This window comes from Neofelis nebulosa, chromosome 12 (genome assembly GCF_028018385.1).
Source record: "Neofelis nebulosa isolate mNeoNeb1 chromosome 12, mNeoNeb1.pri, whole genome shotgun sequence".
Taxonomy (NCBI): Eukaryota; Metazoa; Chordata; class Mammalia; order Carnivora; family Felidae; genus Neofelis; species Neofelis nebulosa.
In genome coordinates this window covers 10,629,242-10,651,983 of record NC_080793.1, presented here as the reverse complement: position 1 = coordinate 10,651,983, position 22,742 = coordinate 10,629,242, and the positions used below count along the sequence as shown (strand labels likewise).

The 22,742-nt window shown below is 40.9% G+C and overlaps 2 protein-coding genes across 2 annotated transcripts in view; one reads left to right on the top strand and one right to left on the bottom strand.

The window, feature by feature from the left end:
• The window catches only part of PPP6C (protein phosphatase 6 catalytic subunit), a 37,150-nt gene extending 14,579 nt beyond the window's left edge, over positions 1 to 22,571 (bottom strand). The window contains exons 1-2 of the mRNA XM_058694139.1: positions 22,389 to 22,571; positions 796 to 891 (exon numbers count right to left, since the gene is read on the bottom strand). Of these exons, the coding sequence (XP_058550122.1) occupies positions 796 to 891; positions 22,389 to 22,463 (171 nt within the window). The 5' untranslated portion in view covers positions 22,464 to 22,571. The remainder of the gene's footprint in view (positions 1 to 795; positions 892 to 22,388) is intronic.
• On the top strand, positions 8,667 to 9,086 carry LOC131491340 (mitochondrial import inner membrane translocase subunit TIM14-like). Its single transcript, XM_058694144.1, has one exon. The coding sequence runs from the start codon at positions 8,667 to 8,669 to the stop codon at positions 9,018 to 9,020; it is 354 nt and encodes a 117-aa protein (XP_058550127.1). The 3' UTR covers positions 9,021 to 9,086.
• Positions 22,572 to 22,742: the final 171 nt, after the last annotated feature.

Sequence of the window (22,742 nt, the reverse complement as noted above, 5' to 3'; positions counted from 1 at the left end):
AAAATTTGAGTCCACAAAACTGTTACTGTATCATGTCTTACAGCCACAATTCCATTGTATGTATACAGCAGACTGAGTGAGTGTTTTGTTCAGCTTTCACTCCCAGTTTAAAACCAAAAAACAAAAACCAAACCAAAAAAAAAAAAAAAAGAAAAACAAATACAAATACCTCTACAAAACACAGAGGGTTTCCAGCTAGGCTATATGGTGACAGTAAGAGTCTAAAGATGAGGTGTACTCCTCCTGCCACTGCTTTGAAACTCTTAAAAAACAAACAAAAACCTAGCAGATGAGAAAAGGAGACAAATCCTCCTCCTCCTATTCTAGCAGTGACTTGCTGTGAAATCACGCACCAACAATTTTATCTTTCTGAACTTTTGCTATCTCATTCCCACTAAGGGAATGATACATTAAAATATGACATGAATGAGTAAAGTGAATAAATAGAAATGAATAGAATAGAAAATTAGTGCCTAAAACCAAAGCATCTCCTGTTAATCACAATCACTGTGAACTGTCCACATTTATTTTCTCTCTTCCCCATTCCACAGAGCAATAATGCTACATTCTATCCACTTTGCAAGTATAATTTCAACAAATTCCATGAATAATTTTATCACTGCTTTTACTCACTGTATTAGTAACCAGGAATCATTAGTGTCACACAGACTGAGGCAATCTACCAAATGACCAGCTGTTTTTGTTGTTTTTCTGGTGGCTTTTTCGCAGCACAAATGGAAACACACATGGACTATGGACAGTACAAAAGCTAAAAATCTGCTCATGAAATTTTACCTGTCCGTGTATGTCTCCACACACTGTTACTGGTGTTGATACTGGCTGGACATTTGACTCTTCTAAGAGGAGGTCACAAACATAGTCACATAGCCGCTGTAGAAAGAGAAAATAGAACGCAACCTTTCACTACAATATTAAAACTAAAGATCAAATGCAAAAAAGACAAGAACTAATATCTATATTGTTTCATAGGAAAGGAAACTACCCTTTAATGATTCTATGATATGATTTCTGTCTGTTTTTTGCCTTCATCTCATAATGCCTGTGAACGATACAATGGCTATTCCAAAATACAAACTCCCTGGCTACACAGACAATAGGTTTAAGAAAACATCTTTAAAGAAACTGTAAAATGATGTTTGTCACCAAACAAATAAATGTAAGAGTAAATAATTTTAACATGGAAAGTTTTTTATCTACTAATTTCTATCTACTAATTTTTAAAGTAAATTGCAAACCATGCACTTACCATATGACCTAGCAACTGCACTCAGCAATGAAAATTTATGTCCACATAAAAATCTGTGCACAAGTGTCCACAGAAGCTTAATTCATAACAGCCAAAAACTGGAAACAAATCAGTGTCCTTCAACAAGTGAATAACTGAATTAACTGCTATATTCATTCCATGGAATACTATTCAATAATAAAAGAAACTACTGACACATAACAACATGGATGAATCTCAAGAGATTTATGTTGAGGAAAAAAAAAAAAAAAACCCTATCCCAAAAGGTTACATAAGGTATGATTCCATTTATATAACACTCTTGAAGTAACAAATTTATAGAAATGGAGACCAGCTTAGTGATTGCCAGGGGTCCAGAAGTTAGGAGGAACAGGAGGGGAGTGGGTATGATTACAAAAAGACAAAATGAGGAATCCTTTTGGTAATGGAAATGTCTGTGTCTTGAATATGGGGTTGGATACATAAAACTACAGATGTATTAAGATTGCATAGAACTGAATACACACACACACACACACACACACACACACACACACAACACAAATGAGTACAATAAAAACTGGTGAAATCTGAACAAGATCATGGGTTGTGTCAATGTCAATATCCTGGTTGTGGTACTGCTACCACAGTTCTACAAGACCTTACTCCTAGGGAAAACTGAGTAAAGGGTACATAGGATCTCTCAATATTATTTCTTTCAACTACAAATAAATCCAGTTATTTCGAAATAAAAATTAAAATTTCATTAATTACAAAATGTAAACCTAAAATTGAGGACTCACCCTACTTTTTAAAAAGAACTGTAGGGGCACTTGGATGGCTCAGTCGGGTGAGGGCCCAACTCTTGATTTCAGCTCAGGTCATGATCTAAGGCTTCATGAGTTCCAGCCCTGCATCAGGCTGTGTGCTGGCAGCACAGAGTCTGCTTGGGATTCTCTCTCTCCTGCCCCTCTCCCCACTTGCTCTCTCTCTCTCAAAATACACACACACACACACAAAAAAAAACTTAATGAAAAACTATTTGTCTTCTGAAAACATATCAAAAGATTTTGTAGAAGGAAAATGATTCTCCCAACAGTGCTATGGAGAAGGAAGTATATCATCTTGCTCTCCATGGAGAACTGGAGGAGAACCTACTTTCCAAGACCAGTTTATACTACAGTCAGAGGCCCTACTGGGTTTTATGATAGGTCTGCCAAGAAAGGAGAAATTAAACTACCCAAGCATTAAAAAAGTATTTTATTATTTTTTTTAATGTTTTATTTATTTTTGAGACAGAGAGAGACAGAGCATGAACAGGGGAGGGTCAGAGAGAGGGAGACACAGAATCTGAAGCAGGCTCCAGACTCTGAGCTGTCAGCACAGAGCCCGACGTGGGGCTCGAACTCACGGACCGTGAGATCATGACCTGAGCCGAAGTCGGCCGCTTAACCGACTGAGTCACCCAGGTGCCCCTAAAAAAGTATTTTAAAAATTTTACTTGGGGCGCCTGGGTGGCGCAGTCGGTTAAGCGTCCGACTTCAGCCAGGTCACGATCTCGCGGTCCGTGAGTTCGAGCCCCGCGTCAGGCTCTGGGCTGATGGCTCGGAGCCTGGAGCCTGTTTCCGATTCTGTGTCTCCCTCTCTCTCTGCCCCTCCCCCGTTCATGCTCTGTCTCTCTCTGTCCCAAAAATAAATAAAAAATGTTGAAAAAAATTTAAAAAAAAAAAAATTTTACTTACTTACTTAATTAATTAATTAATTAAAAGGGGAGGCACCTCACTGGCTCAGTCAGTAGAGCATGAGACCCTTGATCTCAGGGTCATGAGTTCAAGCCCCAGGTTGGGTGTACAGCTTACTCTTAAAAAAACAAAAACAAAAACAAAAACAAAAAAAAACCTATACAGGCATAATGAAATTATTTTAAACATTAAAAAATCTAAACGCAACAACTTACTTAAACATATGAGAGACACACTTTAACAGCTATAGCTACCGTATACAAAGCCAAACATAGGAAAGAACTCACAATGAGAGGGCGGGGGGGTGGGAGGGGGGTGGGGGGCGGGGGAGGCCCCTTGAAAGAAAATGAGGGGAAATATAGCTGCTCAGAAAATTTCAAAATAAAATGGCTTGTTATTATTCCTAGGGTAAGTTTATGATCTTCAAATACCACCTCAAAGGTAAGATCTTTCGTTTGGCCTAGAGTCCTTCTGGCCTTGGGTGTCTGTGTAGCTAGCTCCCTCTTGGGTTGAATTTCCCACAATCTTCAGATGCTTCACCGATCTTTACTCCTGCCAATAATCCATCCACTATTCATAACAGGAATAGACACCAGTGAGTAAAACAATGTTTCTGAACTCAGAGCCTTACCTTTTACAATAAAAGATGGTCTCTCAAGGTTCTTTCAGTTACACAATCCTGGCTTACATTTGTAAAGGAAAAAAAATCCAGCTTTTTCTTTCCTATGTAGGGAAAAACTCAGTCTTCCCTAGTGTGTGCTTCTTTCCTGTGTGTTTCCTTTACTAGTCACACAGAACATTCACATTCTGGTCACCAAATGTGCAGAGGTTTTTTTCCCCCCACAACAAGAAATTCTCTGTGACACCAGCTGGCTGTCCTAAAATTTAACTCAATTCTGCCACTACCCATCCAGATCCCACAAGGGCTCAGTCCCACAAGACTGTGCCACCTCTTCCCCACCACAGACACATACTACAGACATCAATCACAAGTTCAGGTTATCACCTATGTTTCTGACCAACTGGCTACAGATCAAAGGTTATGGAGGTTACAAAGATCTCCTCCTTGGGTTTAATTAATTTGCTAGAGCAGCTCACAGACTCAGGAAAACATTTACTTACATTTATCAGTTTATTAAAGAATATGACAAAGAGAATGAATGAACATCAGATGGAATGTTCCCCCATACTTCAGGGATTTTATGGAGACTTCATCATGTAGACATGATCCATTATTAACTCCATTTTCAGCCCTTCTCTCTCTGAAAAGAATGGGGGGCAGGACTGAAAATGCTAAACTTCTAATCACGGTTTGGCCTTCCCGGTGACCAGCCTATATCCAGGAGCCATGTAGAAGCCCACCCAGGGTTACCTCATTAGAACAAGACATTCCTATCACCCAAGACATTATAAGGGTTTCTGTGATAGGAACTGGGGGCAGAGACCAATATACATTTTCTATTATATCACAGCATTAAAGACCACCTATGTCAGGGGGGCCTGGGTGGCTCAGGTCATGATATCACTGTTTGTGAGTTCGACCTGGCACCAGGCTCTCTGCTTTCAACTCAGAGCCTGCTTCAAATACTCTGTGGCCCTCTCTCCCACTCGCATGCTCTTTGTCTCTCTCTCTCTTAAAAATAAATAAACATTAGGGGCGCCTGGGTGGTTTAGCAGGTTAAGTGGCCGACTTCCATTCAGGTCATAATGTCATGGTTTTTAAGTTCGAGCCCCAGGTTGGGCTCTAAGCTTTGCATTTTCTGCCCATCCCCCACTTGCATGTGCACTTCACCCCCCCCCCCCGCTCAAAAATACATAAACATTTAAAAAAAAAAAAAAAAACCCTCCTATGTCAAATCTCTCACTGGACCCAGAAGATAAGACTGAGACCCACAAGCATTCAGGTCACAATGTTACTTAATTTTTCCAACAGATCTGGGATCCTGGTTACCTACCTCTTTTCACTGTACTATCTTGAATATTCAGCTGTTCAACACAACAAATATTTAATGAGAGTCTAATATGATTACCAGTTATTATTCTAGAAACAAAGTAAATAAATAATAATGACCAAACAGAATAAAAGCCCTGATCTCAGGGGCTTATACTCTAATAAAGAGAGGTATAGAAAATAAACAAGTAAAAAATATATACATATTACTTTTTCAGATAGTAATAAGAGGGAAGGAAAAAAATGAAGCCCTGTAATAGGGATAAAAATGGCAGAGGTGGGAAGCAGGTACTGATATTTTAAATGGGGTGAGCACAGAAGCCTTACTGATAAGCAACTTCTGAGCAAAAATCTAAGAAAGGTAAGTTTATGGGGGAAACAGCACTGAAGCCAGAGAGAACAGTAAGTAAAAAATGCTCAGAGGTAAAAGCATGCTCGGTGTTTCAGAAACATCAAGGCTGGTGTAGTTAGTGGATTGAATGAGGAGAAAAACAGAAGTGCACCACAGAACACTTAGGTCCTTTGGGGTGAATGTAAGGACCTGGGCTTTTAATAGGAAGCCACTAGGAGGTCCTAAGCAGAAGAGTGATATGATCTTATGTCTGCTATGTTAAAAATGGTCTATGAGGAACATGGGAGTAGGGAAGAGGCAAAGGCAGAAACAGGGACACCAGTTAGGATGCTTCTACAATAATCTAGGTAAAAGTTAATACTGGCTTGGACTAACATCATGAAAATAGGAAATGATCACAAGTGAATGGATTCCAGATGTTTTCTGAATGTAGTATCCACTAGGTTTGAGAACAACTAGATAGAGAGTGTTGAAAGAAAGGAATCAAGCATGACTCAATGTTTTTGGCTTAAGTAACTACAAGGATGTTAATAGTCTTATCAAGATGGTTAAGACTCCAAGTAAAGATTTTCTTATTGTAGATTCTTTGGGAGAGAGAGAATCCCAACCAGGCTCCACGCTGTCAGGATGCAGTCCAATTAGGGGTTCGATCTCACAAACCCTGAGATCATGACCTGAGCTGAAATCCAGAGTCACACTCTTAAGTAACTGGGCCACTGAGGTGCCCCAGTTTTTTTTTTTTTTTCTTTTAAATAGATTTAATTTTTAGAGCAATTTTAGGTTCATAGTAAAATTGAACAGAAGATATAGAGAATTCCCATATATCTTCTGCTCACAAACACATACAGTTTCTTCCACTACCAACATCCCATATCAGAGTGGTACGTGTTACTAATGAACCTACATTGATACATCATTATTATACAGAGTCCACAGTTTACATTAGGGTTCACTCTTGGTGTTATACATTCTATGGGTTTTGACAAATGTATAATGACATGTATACAGAATAGCAGTATCATACAGAATAGTTTCACTGCCCTAAAAATCCTCTGTGCTTCATCGATTCATCTTTCCCTTCCCCCAAACCCTGGAAACCACTGATCTTTTTTACTGTCACCAGTTTTGCCTTTTCCACAATGTCATACAGCTTGAATCATACCTTACTTAGTCTCCAGATTTGCTTATTTCATTTAATGATATGCATTTAAGATTCCTTCATTTTTTTTAATGCTTATTTATTTTTGAGAAAGAGAGAGAGCATGCACGCACAGAGGACGGGTAGAGAGAGGGGGTGACAGAGCATCTGAAGCGGGCTCTGTGCTCAGAGCAGAGAGCCTGATGAGGGGCTCAAACTCATGAAACCTGAGATCATGACCTGAGCCAAAGTCAGACGCCTAACTGAACCATCCAGGCACCCTTCCTTCATGTCTTTTAATGGCCTGATAGCTCATTTCTTTTTAGTGCTAAATAATATTCCATTGTTGAGGCACCTGGGTGGCTCACGAGGTTAAGCAACTGACTCCTGACTTCAGCTCAGGTCATGATCTCACAGTTCTTGAGTCTGAGCCCTGCATTGGGCTATGTGCTGACAGTGTGGAGCCTGCTTGCGATTCTCTCTCACCCTATCTCTCCGCCCCTCTGCTTTCTCTCTCAATCTCTCTCAAAATAAATAAATCAAATTAAAAATAATTTCAAAAATAATAATGATATTCCATTATCTTGGTGTGCCTACTTATTTATCCATTCACCTAATAAAGACATGTTGGTTGCTTCCAAATTTTAGCAGTTATAAATAACACTTCCATAAACATCCATATATAGGTTTTTGGGTGAACATAAGTTTTCAATTAATTTGGGCAAATAGCAAGGAACATGACTGCTAGATCGTATGATAAGAGTTTGGTAAGAAACTGCCAAACAATCTTCCAAAGTGGCTATACTATTTTGCATTCCCATCAAGCATGAATGAGAGTTCCTGCTGCTCCACAACTCTGCTAACATTTGGTGTTGTCAATGTTCTGGATTCTGGTCATTCCAATAGTCTTGTGGTGGTATTCCACTGTTGTTTCAATTTGTATTTCCCTAATGATGCATGATGAGGAGCACCTTTTCATATGCTTATTTGTCATTTGTATATCTTCTTTGGTGAGGTGTCTGCTCCTGTCTTTGGCCCATTTTTTAATGGAGCAGTTCTCTTATTATTGAATTTTAAGAGTTCTTTGATTTGCATATTTTTTAAAAAACTTTTTTTTAAAATTTATTCATTTTTGAGAGACAGAGTGAGCAGGGGAGGGGCAGAGAGAGAGGGAGACACAGAATCTGAAGCAGGTTCCAGGCTCCAAACTGTCAGCACAAAGCCCGACATGGGGCTCAAACCCACAAACTGTGAGACCATGACCTGCACCTAAGTCGGATGCTCAACTGACTGAGCCACCCAGACACCCCTGATTTGCATATTTTGGATGAAAGTCTGGTATCAGATGAGTGTTTTTTTTTTTTTTTTTTTTTTTTTAATGTTTATTTATTTTTGAGACAGAAAGAGACAGAGCATGAATGGGGGAGGGGCAGAGAGAGAGGGAGACACAGAACCCAAAGCAGGCTCCAGGCTCTGAGCCGTCAGCCCAGAGCCCGACGCGGGGCTCGAACTCGCGGACCGCGAGATCGTGACCTGAGCTGAAGTCGGACGTTTAACCAACTGAGCCACCCAGGCGCCCCTCAGATGAGTGTTTTGCAAATATTTTTCTCCCAGTCTGTGGCTTATCTTCCCATTCTCTTGACAATGTCTTTTACAAAGTAAAAGTTTTTATTTTTTTTTAAAGTACTTTTTTTTTTTAACGTTTTATTTATTTTTGAGACAGAGAGAGACAGAGCATAAACGGGGGAGGGTCAGAGAGAGAGGGAGACACAGAATCTGAAACAGGCTCCAGGCTCTGAGCTGTCAGCACAGAGCCCGACGCGGGGCTTGAACTCACGGACCGGGAGATCATGACCTGAGCCCAAGTCGGCCGCTCAACCGACTGAGCCACCCAGGCGCCCCCAAAGTAAAAGTTTTTAATGAAGTCTAATTTATCAATGATTTCTTTCATGAGCAGACTGTTTTGATTTGTTTGAGTTTAGTTTGAGGGATGGGGAATGAAGAATTCGATCTTCAACAACTTCATTGAGATATAATTCACATACCAAAAAATAACTCCAAAATTCAGTTGTTTTTTAGTATACTCAGTGTTGGGAAACCATCATTGTAATTAATTTTAGAACATTTTCGGTGCCTGCTGGTGGTGGCCTCATCACTGTGTGAGAACTGGTTGGTTGCAAACTCTGGGCTGGGAAGGACCACGCTCTCGGCGGAGGTGGGGGAACCAAGCCAAAGCCATGGCCAGTGCAGCGGCAGCAGTCAGACTGACTGTTGCTGCTGCAGGATTTGCAGGCCGTTATGTTTTGCAAGCCATGAAACACAATATGGAACCTCAAGTAAAACAAGTTTTACAAAGTCTACCAAATTCTGCCTTCAGTGATGGCTATTACAGAGGTGGGTTTGAATCCAAAATAACAAAACAAGCAGCAGCATTAATACTAGGTGTAAGCCCTACTGCCAATAAAGGAAAAATAAGAGATGCTCATCAACAAATTATGCTTTTAAATCACCCAGACAAGGAAGGATCTCCTTATATAGCAGCCAAAATCAATGAAGCTAAAGATTTACTAGAAGGTCGAACTAAAAAATGAAGTAAACGTGATGAATTTTAAGTTCTTGTTAGTTTATGTATACAAGTGCCAGCTTTTTAGAATAAAATGCCTTGGGGCGCCTGGGTGGCTCAGTTGGTTAAGCGTCCGACTTCGGCTCAGGTCACGATCTCGCGGTATGTGAGTTCGAGCCCCGCATCGGGCTCTGTGCTGACTGCTCAGAGCCTGGAGCCCGTTTCAGATTCTGTGTCTCCCTCTCTCTGACCCTCCCCCGTTCATGCTCTGTCTCTCTCTATCTCAAAAATAAATAAATGTTAAAAAAAAAAAAATTTTTAAATGCCTCAAGCTACAAACTAAAAAAAAAATGTTCATCACCCCTAAAAAACTATGTACCCATTGGTAGTCACTCCCCACAACTCCGCACCACCGCACTAGGCAATTACTAATCAATCTTCTTTCTGTTTCCATGGATTTGTCCATTCTGGACATCTGGCCTTTTTTTTTTTTTTTTTTAATGTTTATTTATTTCTGAGAGAGAGTGCAAGAGCACAAGCTGGGGAGGGCAGAGAGGGACAGAGGATCTGAAGTGGGCTCTGCACTGACAGCAGACAGCCTGATGAGGGGCTCAAACTCACAAACCATGAGATCATGACCTGAGCAGAAGTTGGACACTCAACCAACTGAGCCACCCAGGTGCTCCTGTCCATGTGGACTTTTGTGCCTTTTGTGGCCTTTTGGCTTCTTACACTTAATATAATGCTTTTCGGGTCCATCCATATTGTAACCTTTGTTATTATTTTGTTCTTTTTTATAAATAAATAATATTCCATTGTATGTATTTACCACATTTTGCTTATCCATTCACCAGTCGCTAGACATCTGGGTTGTTTCCACTATTTGGCTAGAAGAATCTGATTTTGACATATTAAGTCTGAGGTGCCTATCAGATTTCCAAGTGCCTCAGATGTGCTGTAAACAAGTGATCAAATGAGTTTTGAGTTCAAGGAAAAGGCTATGGGTCAGAGAGACCGATTTAGAGATTGTCAGGATATACGTACATACGTACGTACATACATACATACATACATACATACATACATACATGAGACTAGAAGATATAACTAAAGTGGTAGCTACAAGCAGAGAAAAGGATAAGATCAATAAATGATCCTTCAGATATACCAATATTTAAAAGTTAGGCAAAAAAGAAGGAAAAAGCAAAAGAGACAGCTTGGTGAGACAGAAAGGCAACCATGACAATGTGGTATCCTGGAAGTCCAGTAAACAAATGGACTCAAAAGAGGAGTGATCAAGGGTGGGGACAAAAAAAAAAAAAGAAGAAGAAAGAAAAAGAGGAGTGAGTGATCAACTATATTCAATGCCGCTGCAAGGTCAAATTTTGGAGAAACAGCGTAGGGCTGAGAGGCAATACTCCTTTATTCCTAATCAACAAGTACTAATCCCAGATTATTTTATCCTCTTAGAAAAGGGGCACACCAATTAATGCCATGGCATAGTTCAGAGGTTAAGAGCACAGCCTTTGAAATAAAAAAAAGACCAGAGGCCAAACAATCAGCTCTATCTCTTACAGATTACTTAGCTTACTGTCCCTTACTTAGCTGTGTATCCCTGAGCAAGTTACTTGATTTCTGTGTCTCAGTTTCTTCATCCACAAAACAGAGACACCTACCTGGGGATATTCTAAGTATTAAATGAGACAGTGCATGCAAAGTGCTCTGCAGAGTTTTATACACATACATACACAGTTATATCCTCGATCTACTACATAAGTGTACAATGAATTATATAACACATGACCCAGAAGGAGGGGTGCCTGGGTGGTTCAGTCGGTTAAGCACCTAACTCTTGGTGTCAGCTCAGGTCATGATCTCACAGTTCGTGAGATCAAGTCCCACATCAAGCTCTGCACTGACAGCATGGACCCTGCTTGGGATTCTCTCTCCCTCTCTCTCTGCCCCTCCCCACCCCTCTCAAAATAAATAAACATAAAAAATTAATAATATATATTTTAAAAAGATTTTTAAAATTAAAAACTTAAAAATAAATAAAAAAGGGCACCTGGCTAGCTCAGTCAGCAAGAACATGCGACTCAGGGTTGTGGGTTCAAACCCCATGATGGATGTAGATATTACATAAAAATACCTTTATAGGGACACCTAGGTGGCTCAGTCAGTTAACCATCCTACTTCAGCTCAGGTCATGATCTCACGGCTCATGAGTTCGAGCCCCATGTCGGGCTCTGAGCAGGCTCTGTGCTGACAGCTTGGAGCCTGGAGCCTGCTTCAGATTCTGTGCCTCCGGCTCTGTCTGCCCCTCCCACACTCACACTCTGTCTCTCCTTCTAAAATAAACATTAAAAAAAAATTTAATAACATCTTTATAAAGAAATAATCTTAAAAATAAATAAAATATTTAAAAAATTAAAAAACTTTTACAAATAAATTTAATTTAATTTTATGATATAAATTACTCAATAAGTCTATTATTTATATATATATATATATATACACGTCTGTATATACGTATATATACGTCTGTATATACGTATATATACATAACCTGTTACTGTAAAACAATAATAATAATAATTAGGGGTACCTGAGTGGCTCAGTCACATGAGCATCTGACTCTTGATTTTGGCTCAGGTCATGATCTCACAGTTTGTGAGATCAAGCCCGCATCAGGCTCCGTGCTGACAATGTGGAGCGTGCTTGGGATTCTCCCTCTCCCTCTTTCTGTGCTCCTTCCCAATGTGTATGCATGCACTCTCTCTCTCTCAAAAGTAAACAATAATAATAATAATAACCATCTTGATAAAAACCACTTAAAATCACTCCTTATGGAGATGGCTGCTCTTCCAATCTCAAACATTTCTGAAATGTTTTTTCTGATATTATACAATTTTTTTAAATAAGAGAATATAATGATTTTTATTTTTTTTTAATGTTTATTTTTGAGAGAGACAGACAGACAGACAGAGCGTGAGCAGGGGAGGGGCAGAAAGAGAGGCACACAGAATCCAAAGCAAGCTCCAGGCTCTGCACAGAGTCCAGTATGGAGCTAGAACTCACAAACTGTGAGATCATGACCTGAGCTGAAGTCAGACACTTAACTGACTGAGCCACCAGGCACCCCTACAGTGATGTTTTAAAGTACCTATCTTGGGACCTCACCCACCTTATTTAGATATAATGCCTTGTCTAATTAATATTTGTACTATTTTTTCAGGTACACTCACCAAACCTTCTCAAAGAGAATTTCACCAATGTATTTATAGAAGTACTTTGCTGATCTGTATAAGACTGGGCAGAGTTTTCTGTGTGTTGCCCATGAGGCCTGCATCTTTTCAGGCATTTGCCTCATTCACACTCCCTTCTGGATTTTACACCTTTTAAGAAAAGGCCAAACTTCCATCTGTGAAGGTCGGAACCCATACCAGGAGTTTCAATGTTTCCCCCAATACATCCTCTGACACAAGCTGCCAAAGAAGCTACCTCCCATTCTTCTCTCCATAATGCATCTCCGGAAAAGTTCTCTATTTCCTACCATGTTGATCAGGCTACTTGCCCACTCTCACGAAACTGTTAGTTACTTGTAAATTTGGAGGCTCCACTGTGTACATCCCTTTGAGGATCAGTTACTAAAATGTTACCCAGGGGCGCCTGGGTGGCTCAGTCGGTTGGGCGGCCGACTTCGGCTCAGGTCATGATCTCGCGGTCCGTGAGTTTGAGCCCCGCGTCGGGCTCTGTGCTGACCGCGCAGAGCCTGGAGCCTGTTTTGGATTCTGTGTCTCCCTCTCTCTCTGACCCTCCCCCGTTTATGCTCTGTCTCTCTCTGTCTCAAAAATAAATAAACGTTAAAAAAAAAAAAATTAAAAAAAATAAATAAATAAAATGTTACCCAAACAAACCTACAAACCTACTACAAACTCCATCCTGAATTAAGCCAATCTGTCCTTCAGGGAGGCCTGTCCTCACCCTGCATTATACTACCCTCCTTTCCCAATTGCTTTTTCCCAAATTACAACACTCTCTCTATAGATAGATAGATAGATAGATAGATAGATATAGATATACATATATATTTTATTTATTATTATTTTTTTAGTAGGCTCCACACCTGATGTGGATCCCAAAATGCAGGGCCTGAACTCATGACCCTGAGATGGAGACATAAGCTGAGATCAAGAGTCGGATGCTTAACCAACTGAGCCACCCAGGCGCACCTCCCAAATTTATACTCTAACATCATGCCATACAGCTGTGGTAAGGGACATTCTAGGAAACAGAGCTGGTCACTGTGTAGACTATAAACAAGGTGCATAGGATGCTATTATTAAACAGTTACCTTCAAGGAGGACCCAATGGAGGAATGTCTCTTTGCTCCCTCTATCAGGGATAGGTGTGATTTCCCTGAGAAGATTGTGTTTGCACCTTTGAGACAAAGACAAATCTTTGGTGAATTTTTTAACTGATCAGTTTCTATCTTTCAGTAGACTCCTAGAAAACTTAGGACTTAATCTCAAAGAAGTAATCTAGTCATCACAGCTTTTATTTTGTATACAATTCTTACTTTTACCACTGGCTCCATCTTGGTTTCCTATCTTTACATTCTTTGTCTCATTTTTCTTACTTATTCTAAATGTAATTTACCTTGCTATATTGAATGCACCTTCATAAGCCATTCTATATTCTTTTGGGAACAAGGTAAGATATCATTAACATTTTGAAACTAATGACAGCACAGATTCCTGAGGGACTCCATGATTCCCATGTTGAATGTGCCAGAATTTGCACCCACATATGTCTGGCTCTCTTACCCCATAATGCCCCCTTAACTGCTAGCCACCCCTAGTGACCGGCCCATACCCCTCAGGGCTCATCTGAAAGTGACAGTAGACCATAAACTCAAGAACATTACTGTGAAACCTTGCCAATCTTAAAAGCTGGTGAGTGTCTAGGGAACACATGTAATCTACTTAGGCAACATCTTCAACCCAAGGCCAGGCACACTACCTGGAGTAAAATAACAGCTGCCTCTTGTCACTGACACTTCTGTGGTTCCAAATGAGGACTTAAAGAGCTGAATCTCTAAGCCAAAGCTATTTCCTCTCATCTCTCCAGTTCAGCAGTAGCTTACAAGTTCAAACCAAGCACATACAAAGTAAGAAGTCTATGAAATCTCAGTACAAACTCTACATGAGTCAGCCAACTACACACACAGTGGCCTCAAGGAGTGTACCCTTGCCATGGGGAAGACACACGACCCTTTCTTCCAAAGCCCTTTACAGCTTTGTTCTACTGCTCAGTTTGTATGCAGTGTGGTTTCTCTTATTGCTCCAAAACAGTCACTGAGGCAGGATTCTCAATCTTCCCCAATCTTAGGGCAAACTACACCCATCTCTCCCCACAGTGCCCAATGAATTCCCAATCCTTGGACAAGTAGGGGTTCATAGCCCCCTTCTTAGATGAACCTATTTCCCTTCTCTACCTTTCCCTCAAGATAGTCCAGGTTCCATTCTGTTCTCTGCTCCTATCTTCCTGTTCCCTCTTGCCCCTCAAATTTAAAACACTGGGCTTTAAATTTTGTAATTCTATGTTTAGCTGCTCTTGTTAGCTAAAGCATACTATTTCCTTTAACATACTGGTATTTATAAAATCTCTTGGCTTAAGAAACAAAAATCTATCTAAAATTATTTTTTATATAGCCTTTGTATAGAACTTCTACAAACCACTGGGAATGAGGAGCTGGAATCCAAAATGACAAGAACATTCACACCTTTACAATGCAGAAGGGAGTATCTGTATCTTCAACCTAAACCAAAGTTTCTTAGCCATGGCACTATGGATAATTCTTTGTTGTGAGGGGCTGCTGTCCTGTGCATTATAAGATATTTAGCACCATCTCTAGCCTCTATACCCCCTAGATACCCACAGTAACTTCCTAGCTGTGACTATCAAAAACCTCTCCAGACACTGCCACATATCTTCTCAGGGGCAAAATCACCCCCAGTTCAGAACCACTGGTTTAGACTTTTCTCTTGAGTTAAAACTATTAGAACTATTAGTGTCTGAAAACACATTTGACAATCAATAAATATTTGTTACCTAACCAGCCTGTGTATCTAACAGTCTTCTGGCCATCTCTACCTCGATGTCTTGACTTGGCAGCATCTGAAACTCAGTATGGCCCAAACCAAACTCCCTTACATTCCTTAATCTAGTTTCAGTATTTACTAAGTAATCTATGCCAGAAACTGCGGTTACGTTGAACTCCTCTCTTTCTCATAACCTAGACCTAACCTGTCAACAGGTCCTACTATACCTTCTTCATCTCCTTTTATTTAGTTGTTTTTTTTGAAGTTTATTTTGTTTTAGTAATCTCTAAACCCAACATGGGACATGGGTTTGAATTTACTACCCACAGGTCAGAGTCGCATGCTCTTCTGACTGAGACAACCAGGCGCTCCCATCTCCTTTTAAACACCACAATCACTTGTCACTGTCTTACGTCAAAATCTCCTGTCATTCGGCCTACCGCTTCTGTGACATTTTTGTCCCATTCCAAACCATGGTCTACAAATGCTGCCAAACTATTTCTTTTCTTTTTTAATTTTTTTTTTTTTTTTTACTGTTTTTATTTTTTTTTGAGACAGAGAGAGACTGAGCATGAACGGGGAAGGGGCAGAGAGAGAGGGAGACACAGAATCGGAAGCAGACTCCAGGCTCTGAGCCATCAGCCCAGAGCCCGACGCGGGGCTCGAACTCATGGACCACGAGATCGTGACCTGAGCTGAAGTCAGACGCTTAACCGACTGAGCCACCCAGGCGCCCCGATTTCTAAAACCTACTGTCACAGTCCTCCTTAAAAATCTCTCAAAGGTACTCCTCTGTCTATGGCAGTGTTTCCAAAACTCTATTCAGGTAACATCTTCATGATTTTTGTCATATTCCCACCACATACAACAGTGTATGTTGTATACACTATAATACAGTGTATTCCTGTAACAGTTTTCTTTGAATCTACTTTTCTCTTTAGTTAGCTATATTTTAAACAACATCCCAAAGTCACAGTATGATTTGTTTTCCCCTAAAATGTAAAAGCATTTCAATGTGTTTATACATATACCACCTAAAAGACAAAAATCCAAGTTTATCAGCCTAATCTTCCATGATTTGGCCTCTGCCTGCCTTCCAAGCACCATCTCCAGCCAACCAAACCACTAGAAGTTCCCTGAACTGGTCATGTTCTTTCAGATTAAGCTATACCACTGCATATGGTATTTATTCTGCTTGAACATTCTTTCCTTCCTGTTTTGTCTACCTGAACAAACTCTGCTCATTCTCTCATTGTTCCTTCTGTGTGAAATCATCTCTGGCTCCAGTTAGATGCTGCTTTTAATATGTTCCTCAATATCCTGAACAGCCCTCTATTATATCACCTAACACTCCATGCAATAATCATTTGTTTAGCTATTTCTTTTACTATATTGAGAGCCCCTCAAAGGTAGAGAGAAGTATCAGATTCTATCTCTAGGACCCATAGGGAACAGTACTTGACAAAAGGAGACATCTGAAGAAATGTGTGTTTGTAAAACGGTATAAAATTACATTAAAAAAATTTTTTTAATGTTTATTTTTGAGAGAGAGAGAGAGAATGTGGGGGGTGGGCAGGCAGAGGGAGAGATGGAGACAGAATCTGAAGCAGGCTCCAGGCTCTGAGCTGTCAGCACAGAGCCTGATGCGTGGCTTGAACTCACGAACACGAGATCATGACCTGAGCTGAAGTCAGACGCTTAACCGACTGAGCCACCCAGGTGCCCCTATACTTTACTTTATTTTTAAGTCTATTTATTTTGAAAGAAAGAACACGTGCACAAGCAGGGGAAGGGCAGAGAGAGAAGGAGAGAGAGAATCCTAAGCAGGCTCCGTGCTCTCAGCACAGAGCCTGATGCAGGGCTTGAACTCACAAACTACGAGATCATGACCTGAGCCGAAATCAAGAGTTGGACGCTTAACCAACTGAGCCACCCAGGCGCCCCCAAAAACCAGTATACAACTAAATTCAACGAACCTTAACTACCTGTCTATCACATACAATGCAGTGTTCTCTAAGACTATGGAGAATACAAAAATAAACATACGTGATCCTGGCCCTCAAGAAACTTGTAGTCTAGGGGCACCTGGATGGCTCAGTCAGTTGAGTGTTCAACTCTTGATTTCGGCTCAGGTCACGATCCCAGGGTCATGGGATCAAGATCCACATCAGGCCCCACGCTGAGTGTGGAGTCTGCTTAAGATTCTCTCTCCCTCTGCCCCTCTCCCCTGCTTGCACTTTCTCTAAATTAGAAGAAGAAGAAGAAGAAGAAGAAGAAGAAGAAGAAGAAGAAGAAGAAGAAGAAGAAGAAAAAATAGAAGCTTTGCAGTGTAGTAGAGACTGACATATCTGCTACCACAGAAGACAGAGTGGTAAAGTGGAACAATAAGGTGCTATGTGGCAAAGGTCAGTGCAGGAAAAAACAAACAAACAGGATTTCTAAAAAAATTTTATGGTAATTTATTCTTGAGAGAGACACACATACAGCGTGCAAGCGGGGGAGGGGAAGACAGAGAGAAGGAGACAGAATCCGAAGCAGGCTCTAGGCACAGAGACCAAAACAGGGCTTGAACCCACGAATTGCGAGATCATGACCTGAGCTGAAGTCAGATGTTTAACCGACTAAGCCACCCAGGCACCCCCCAAAACGGGAATTTTTAAGAGCAATTAAATTCAGGTATATACTCCGCTGAGTCACTATAGCAAAACCCACTTAAACCTCATCAAGTCTTGGCTCTGATATTTGTTCTGCCTTACACAACTGTGTAAATGATAGAATAAACATGAAGGTACCCTGAAAACTGTAAGCAGCGATGTACATTCTAATCATTGCTAATAATTCTGACTGTAGAATCGAGTAAGTGAGAAATCTAAGAAATAGAGAAAGTGGCATCTGAGCTAGAGCCCAAAAGGGGCAAGGGGGGTACTATACAGAAGAAATATAAGTGATAGTTATAGATGTGAACCCTGGACCCAGACTGCCTAGGTTTGAATCCTAGCTCCTCCACCTACTTCCCAGCTTTGTAACTTTGGAAAGTTACTTAACCTGTCTGTGCTTCAATTACCTGTCTACAAAATGGAGCAAATATTATACATAACTCATAGAGTATTAAATGATTTAATATTTGTGTTATGTAAGTATTTAAAAAGTAGGTGATAGAAACAGACTGAGCAGAAGCAAAGGAGGAGGAAAGTACAGAGCATGTTGTCAGAAGAGAGCAGTCCAATGTGCTTAGAATGGGAAGTAAAAAGGAAAGTAAAGTGGAAGATGTACCTAGAAAAGCATACTATTTGTCATCCTAAAAAAGCTATTAACTGCATCAGAAAGAGCTCTGAATAGGGAGGCTTTCCAACCTAGTTCGTTGATTAGGAGTACATCCTTATGCAGATCATAAACTCTGTGGAGCTCAGTACCCCTCAGTAAAGTAAGAAGGGTACAGAACTAGAAGAACTCTGATTTACTCTTAGCTCTGAAATTCTAGAAAAGGGACTAGGGAGTCATTAGAGACATGCACTGTTCCATAGGACATCTACAGCTGCATGCCATTAGTCCAAATGTCGATGTGTCATAAACGTAAAATATACATATTTCATAGACAGTACCCCAAAAAGGATAAAATATTAAATTAATAATTCTATACTGATTACATGTTGAAATTGGGTTAAATAAAATATTACTAAGATTAAAAAAAGGGGGGGTACCTGGGTGGCTAGTAAATAAAATATTACTAAGATAAAAAAAAAGGGGGGGGGTACCTGGGGAGTCGGATGAGCATCCAACTCTTGATTTTGGCTCAGGTCATGATCTTACAGTTTGTCAATCAAGCCCTGCGATGGGCTCTGCACTGGCAGCGCAGAGCCTGCTTGGGATTCTTTCTCTCCCTCTCTGCCCCTCCCCTGCTCACTCTCTCAAAATAAATAAATAAACTTAAAAAAAAAAGATTAGGGGTGCCTGGGTGGCTCAGTCGGTTAAGCGGCCGACTTCAGCTCGAAGGTCGACTTCAGTTGAGGTCATGATCTCGCGGTCCGTGAGTTCGAGCCCCGCGTCGGGCTCTGTGCTGACAGCTCAGAGCCTGGAGCCTGTTTCAGGTTCTGTGTCTCCCTCTCTCTGACCCTCCCCCATTCATGCTCTGTCGCTCTCTGTCTCAAAAATAAATAAACATTAAAAAAAAAAAAGATTAATTTCAACTATTCCCTTCTATTTTTTTTAAATTTGACCTTTCGAGGCTCATGTTTCTGACCATTTTATTTCTACCAGACAGCACTGTTGTAGACTATTTTCATAAGCCATAGAAGACTGATTCTGTGGCCAAAAAGATAAACAAAATGGCAGCTATTACCAGAGAGGGTCTTGAAGACACTCTTCTAGCCCTATACAAAGCCATAATATATTCCTATCTGCCGCATTGGGTTTGATTTTCCTTACTTGAAAAAGATACAATGAAAAACCACTCAGGTAAACAGAATGATCAATAACACAAGCACTAAGGTGAGTGACTAAACTAATGGGTTGCATACTGTTTATGATGAGAATCTATAAAATCAGAGTTTGAAATGAGGAGGTGCAAAATCTCAGAAAAAATCCAGGCAGAATTTTTTGAAGCTTTATGGAAGCATTTCAAATAAAGATACAACTTTGCAGACCCAGGAGCCTTATATGAAAAACTCAGAGAAGGCTCAAACTAAACACAAAAATGAGTTCCAAAAAGATTACATTAACTATTAATTCACAAAAGTGGTTATTATGGAATTGCACAGTTCCTTGTGCAATTTCTTTACTTGCATGTCATCTTTAAGAACCGTTCAAAAGATCAATCTACAAACTATAGAATCCCTACTCCCCAAAATTCTTCAGTATTCAGTAAACCCGCCTTTATCATTCGTTCTTCCACTTGGCCAGATATGGAATCTGTATCTCCTATGATCCTCTCTGAAATCTTTATTGTAGATGAGAACCACATGAGCTCTTTTTTAAGAAAGGTTATGTTTTGGCCCACTCACTTTCATATATTTCATCTTTATTCTTACAAAACAACTTTGTACATTCAATCCAGTACTAGTGATCTGACCACTTCCAATTCAGATATAGAGAAATCGTGATTAGATCTAAAACATCCTATGCATTTATTATTTTATTTAGTGCCTCCAACTTCTAATCAATTTGAAAATACAGGTGAATTGCTGTCTTTTCTACCAGAACAAACCATTAAGTAGCCCCAATGGTTTGTTTTTTTCCTCTGACACAATCTTTTATTTTGGCTCTAAAGCTTCAGAAAAGGTACTCCTGAAATACTTTCTTGGCTTGTCTAATTTTAGTTTCTAATTCATGCCAAGAAATAGAAACAAAATTAAATTTCTTTAAAAATACTCCAGACAGGAACAGCACAAGTACATTAATCTGATCAAACCATTTCCAAGACAAAGAAGAAAAGCCTCCACTTACAGAGAAAAATTCAGAATTCTCTCTTCCCAGTAGTTGCCCAGAAGGTTTTAAAAAAAAATTGTTTTTATTAAGAAACAGATACATACTAAGCACAGTCCAATAGTGTTGCAAAGAGAAATGAAATGGTTTGATATCTATATTTCCTTAAGATGGGAAGGAAATCCAATGTTTATCAAACTAAAAGTTTACCTAAAGAAAATCCAACTGATCATCTTTCAAATAATTTCAACAGCCAATCTCAAATTAATATCAAGACATATTGTAATAAGCAACGTTTTATTAATTATAAACACAAAGCTTAAAACAGCTTTATATGCGCTAAAGAACAAAAAAGTCCACATCAAATCACTGGTATGAAAAAATCAACTTCATCTATGGAATTAACAACGCTACCACAAGACATCTGGTTAGTTTTCCACTAATTAGGTCCCAATGTTGGTTGTATCCTCACTTCCTTAAAAAAGCATATAACAGAAGGAAGCTACAAAACTCATGTCTGAAAGACTCAGATGAACATAAATAAAAGCTACATTTCTAGTACTGGCTTTGTCCTCGTTTTCATCAAATTATCCTATTAAAAAGGGGAAAATGCACACGAATGGCTCCCCCATCATACAGCACATATAATCAACAAATACACTTAACTTACATCCACCAGAGCTGATGTGACCTTAAACATTTTGCATACTTGTTGACTGATGTTAAAATATCAACTTCCTGTATCAACAGAGCAAAAGAAAAAAAACAGTAATATCTTCCTTAGGAGAAAGAATTTACAAAGATAAATTGCTTTAAATCCACAGATGAAAGAAAAAAAAAAAAAGGACTCAAAACCATCAACAGTTTACCCACTTACTACACAGCAAATCAAAGTTAACTGAACACGTAAAACGGGGACTAGGACTCACCGCTAAACACTGTCAGACATCTAAGCACTGGTTTTAACAAACGCATGGGAACACTTGTCAGAAAAGCAGTATACCCCAAACTGAATTCCTCTTCCCTTACATCCATTCTTTACCCACACATACATGCACTGTTGTTACTCGGACTAAGCAGTAGCAAGGAACGACTCGTCTCCTTTTGGAAACCAAGAAAATGAAATCTTGAGTTCAGAAGGGATTATGAGGAAACAACTTAAGGAACAGAAAAGTATTTGCATGGAAGGCCTACTACTTTACACACTGAAATTAGCTCAACAACCTACTGGAAAACGGGTTCATATCTGAATTAGCAGAAGGAAAGCAACGCTCCTACCAAGCAATTGGGACGCGGGGTATGGAAAGAGGGAAGACCTGGCGTTCTCTGACATCGCTACCTGACCGCCCTGGCCCACCGTCTTCTCACTCCGCCGAGACCTGAACACACTGGGGTCGCGTTCCGGGAGCCGGTGGCATCTCCTGTCAGACGCCGGCCACCCCACGCTCCTGTCACCACTTCTGAGGGATGACCCCATCCCGAGGGCACTGTCCGCTGGGACTCGGTCGGCCTCCGGGAGACCGGGGTCGGGGAGAGGGGAGAGGAGTCCTCCAAGCAAAGCTGTCAGGGCTCCGAGCCCTGGGGTAGTCCGAAAGCCAAGAGGGGCAACCCTGGGGCAGAGGCCGCGACATCCCTCGGGATCCCCTCCAAGGAAACTAGGACAGCATTTGGGGGACTTGGGCTCCCTCCCGCTCTCCGCGTGACGCCTGGTCTGACCCGGTCGCTTCGCCCCGCAATAGGCCCTCCACCGGAACGGGACCGGACGGGATGCCGGCGGGGGTCCCGCGGAGAGAGGAAGGGCGGGCCGGCGGGAGCCCCACTGCCGGAAGGGGCGAGCCCGCAAGCAGCGCTCCCGCCCCGGCTGGACTCACCTTCAGGTCGTTCTCCGGGAGGTACTTGCACAGCCGCGCTATCTCCACATACTTGTCCAAGTCTAGGGGCGCCATTTTAGAAATAACAAGCCCCGACGGCGACGGCGGCAGCGGCGGCGGCAGTAGTAGCGGCGGCGGCGGCAGCGGCGGAGGCCGAAGCCGGAACTCTTCCTACGTCACGTCCGGCCCGTGTGAGGCGTCTGCGCAGCGGCGTAAAGCTTGACTCGATTCTCCCCGCTACCTCCGCACGGCGTACGCTCCCTTCAGCTGAACCCAGGCTGCAGGTTCCTAGAGGCGAACCCTAGTTCACACCGTGAAACCTACTGGGACCCGTAGTTGTCTGCAGCCTGGGGT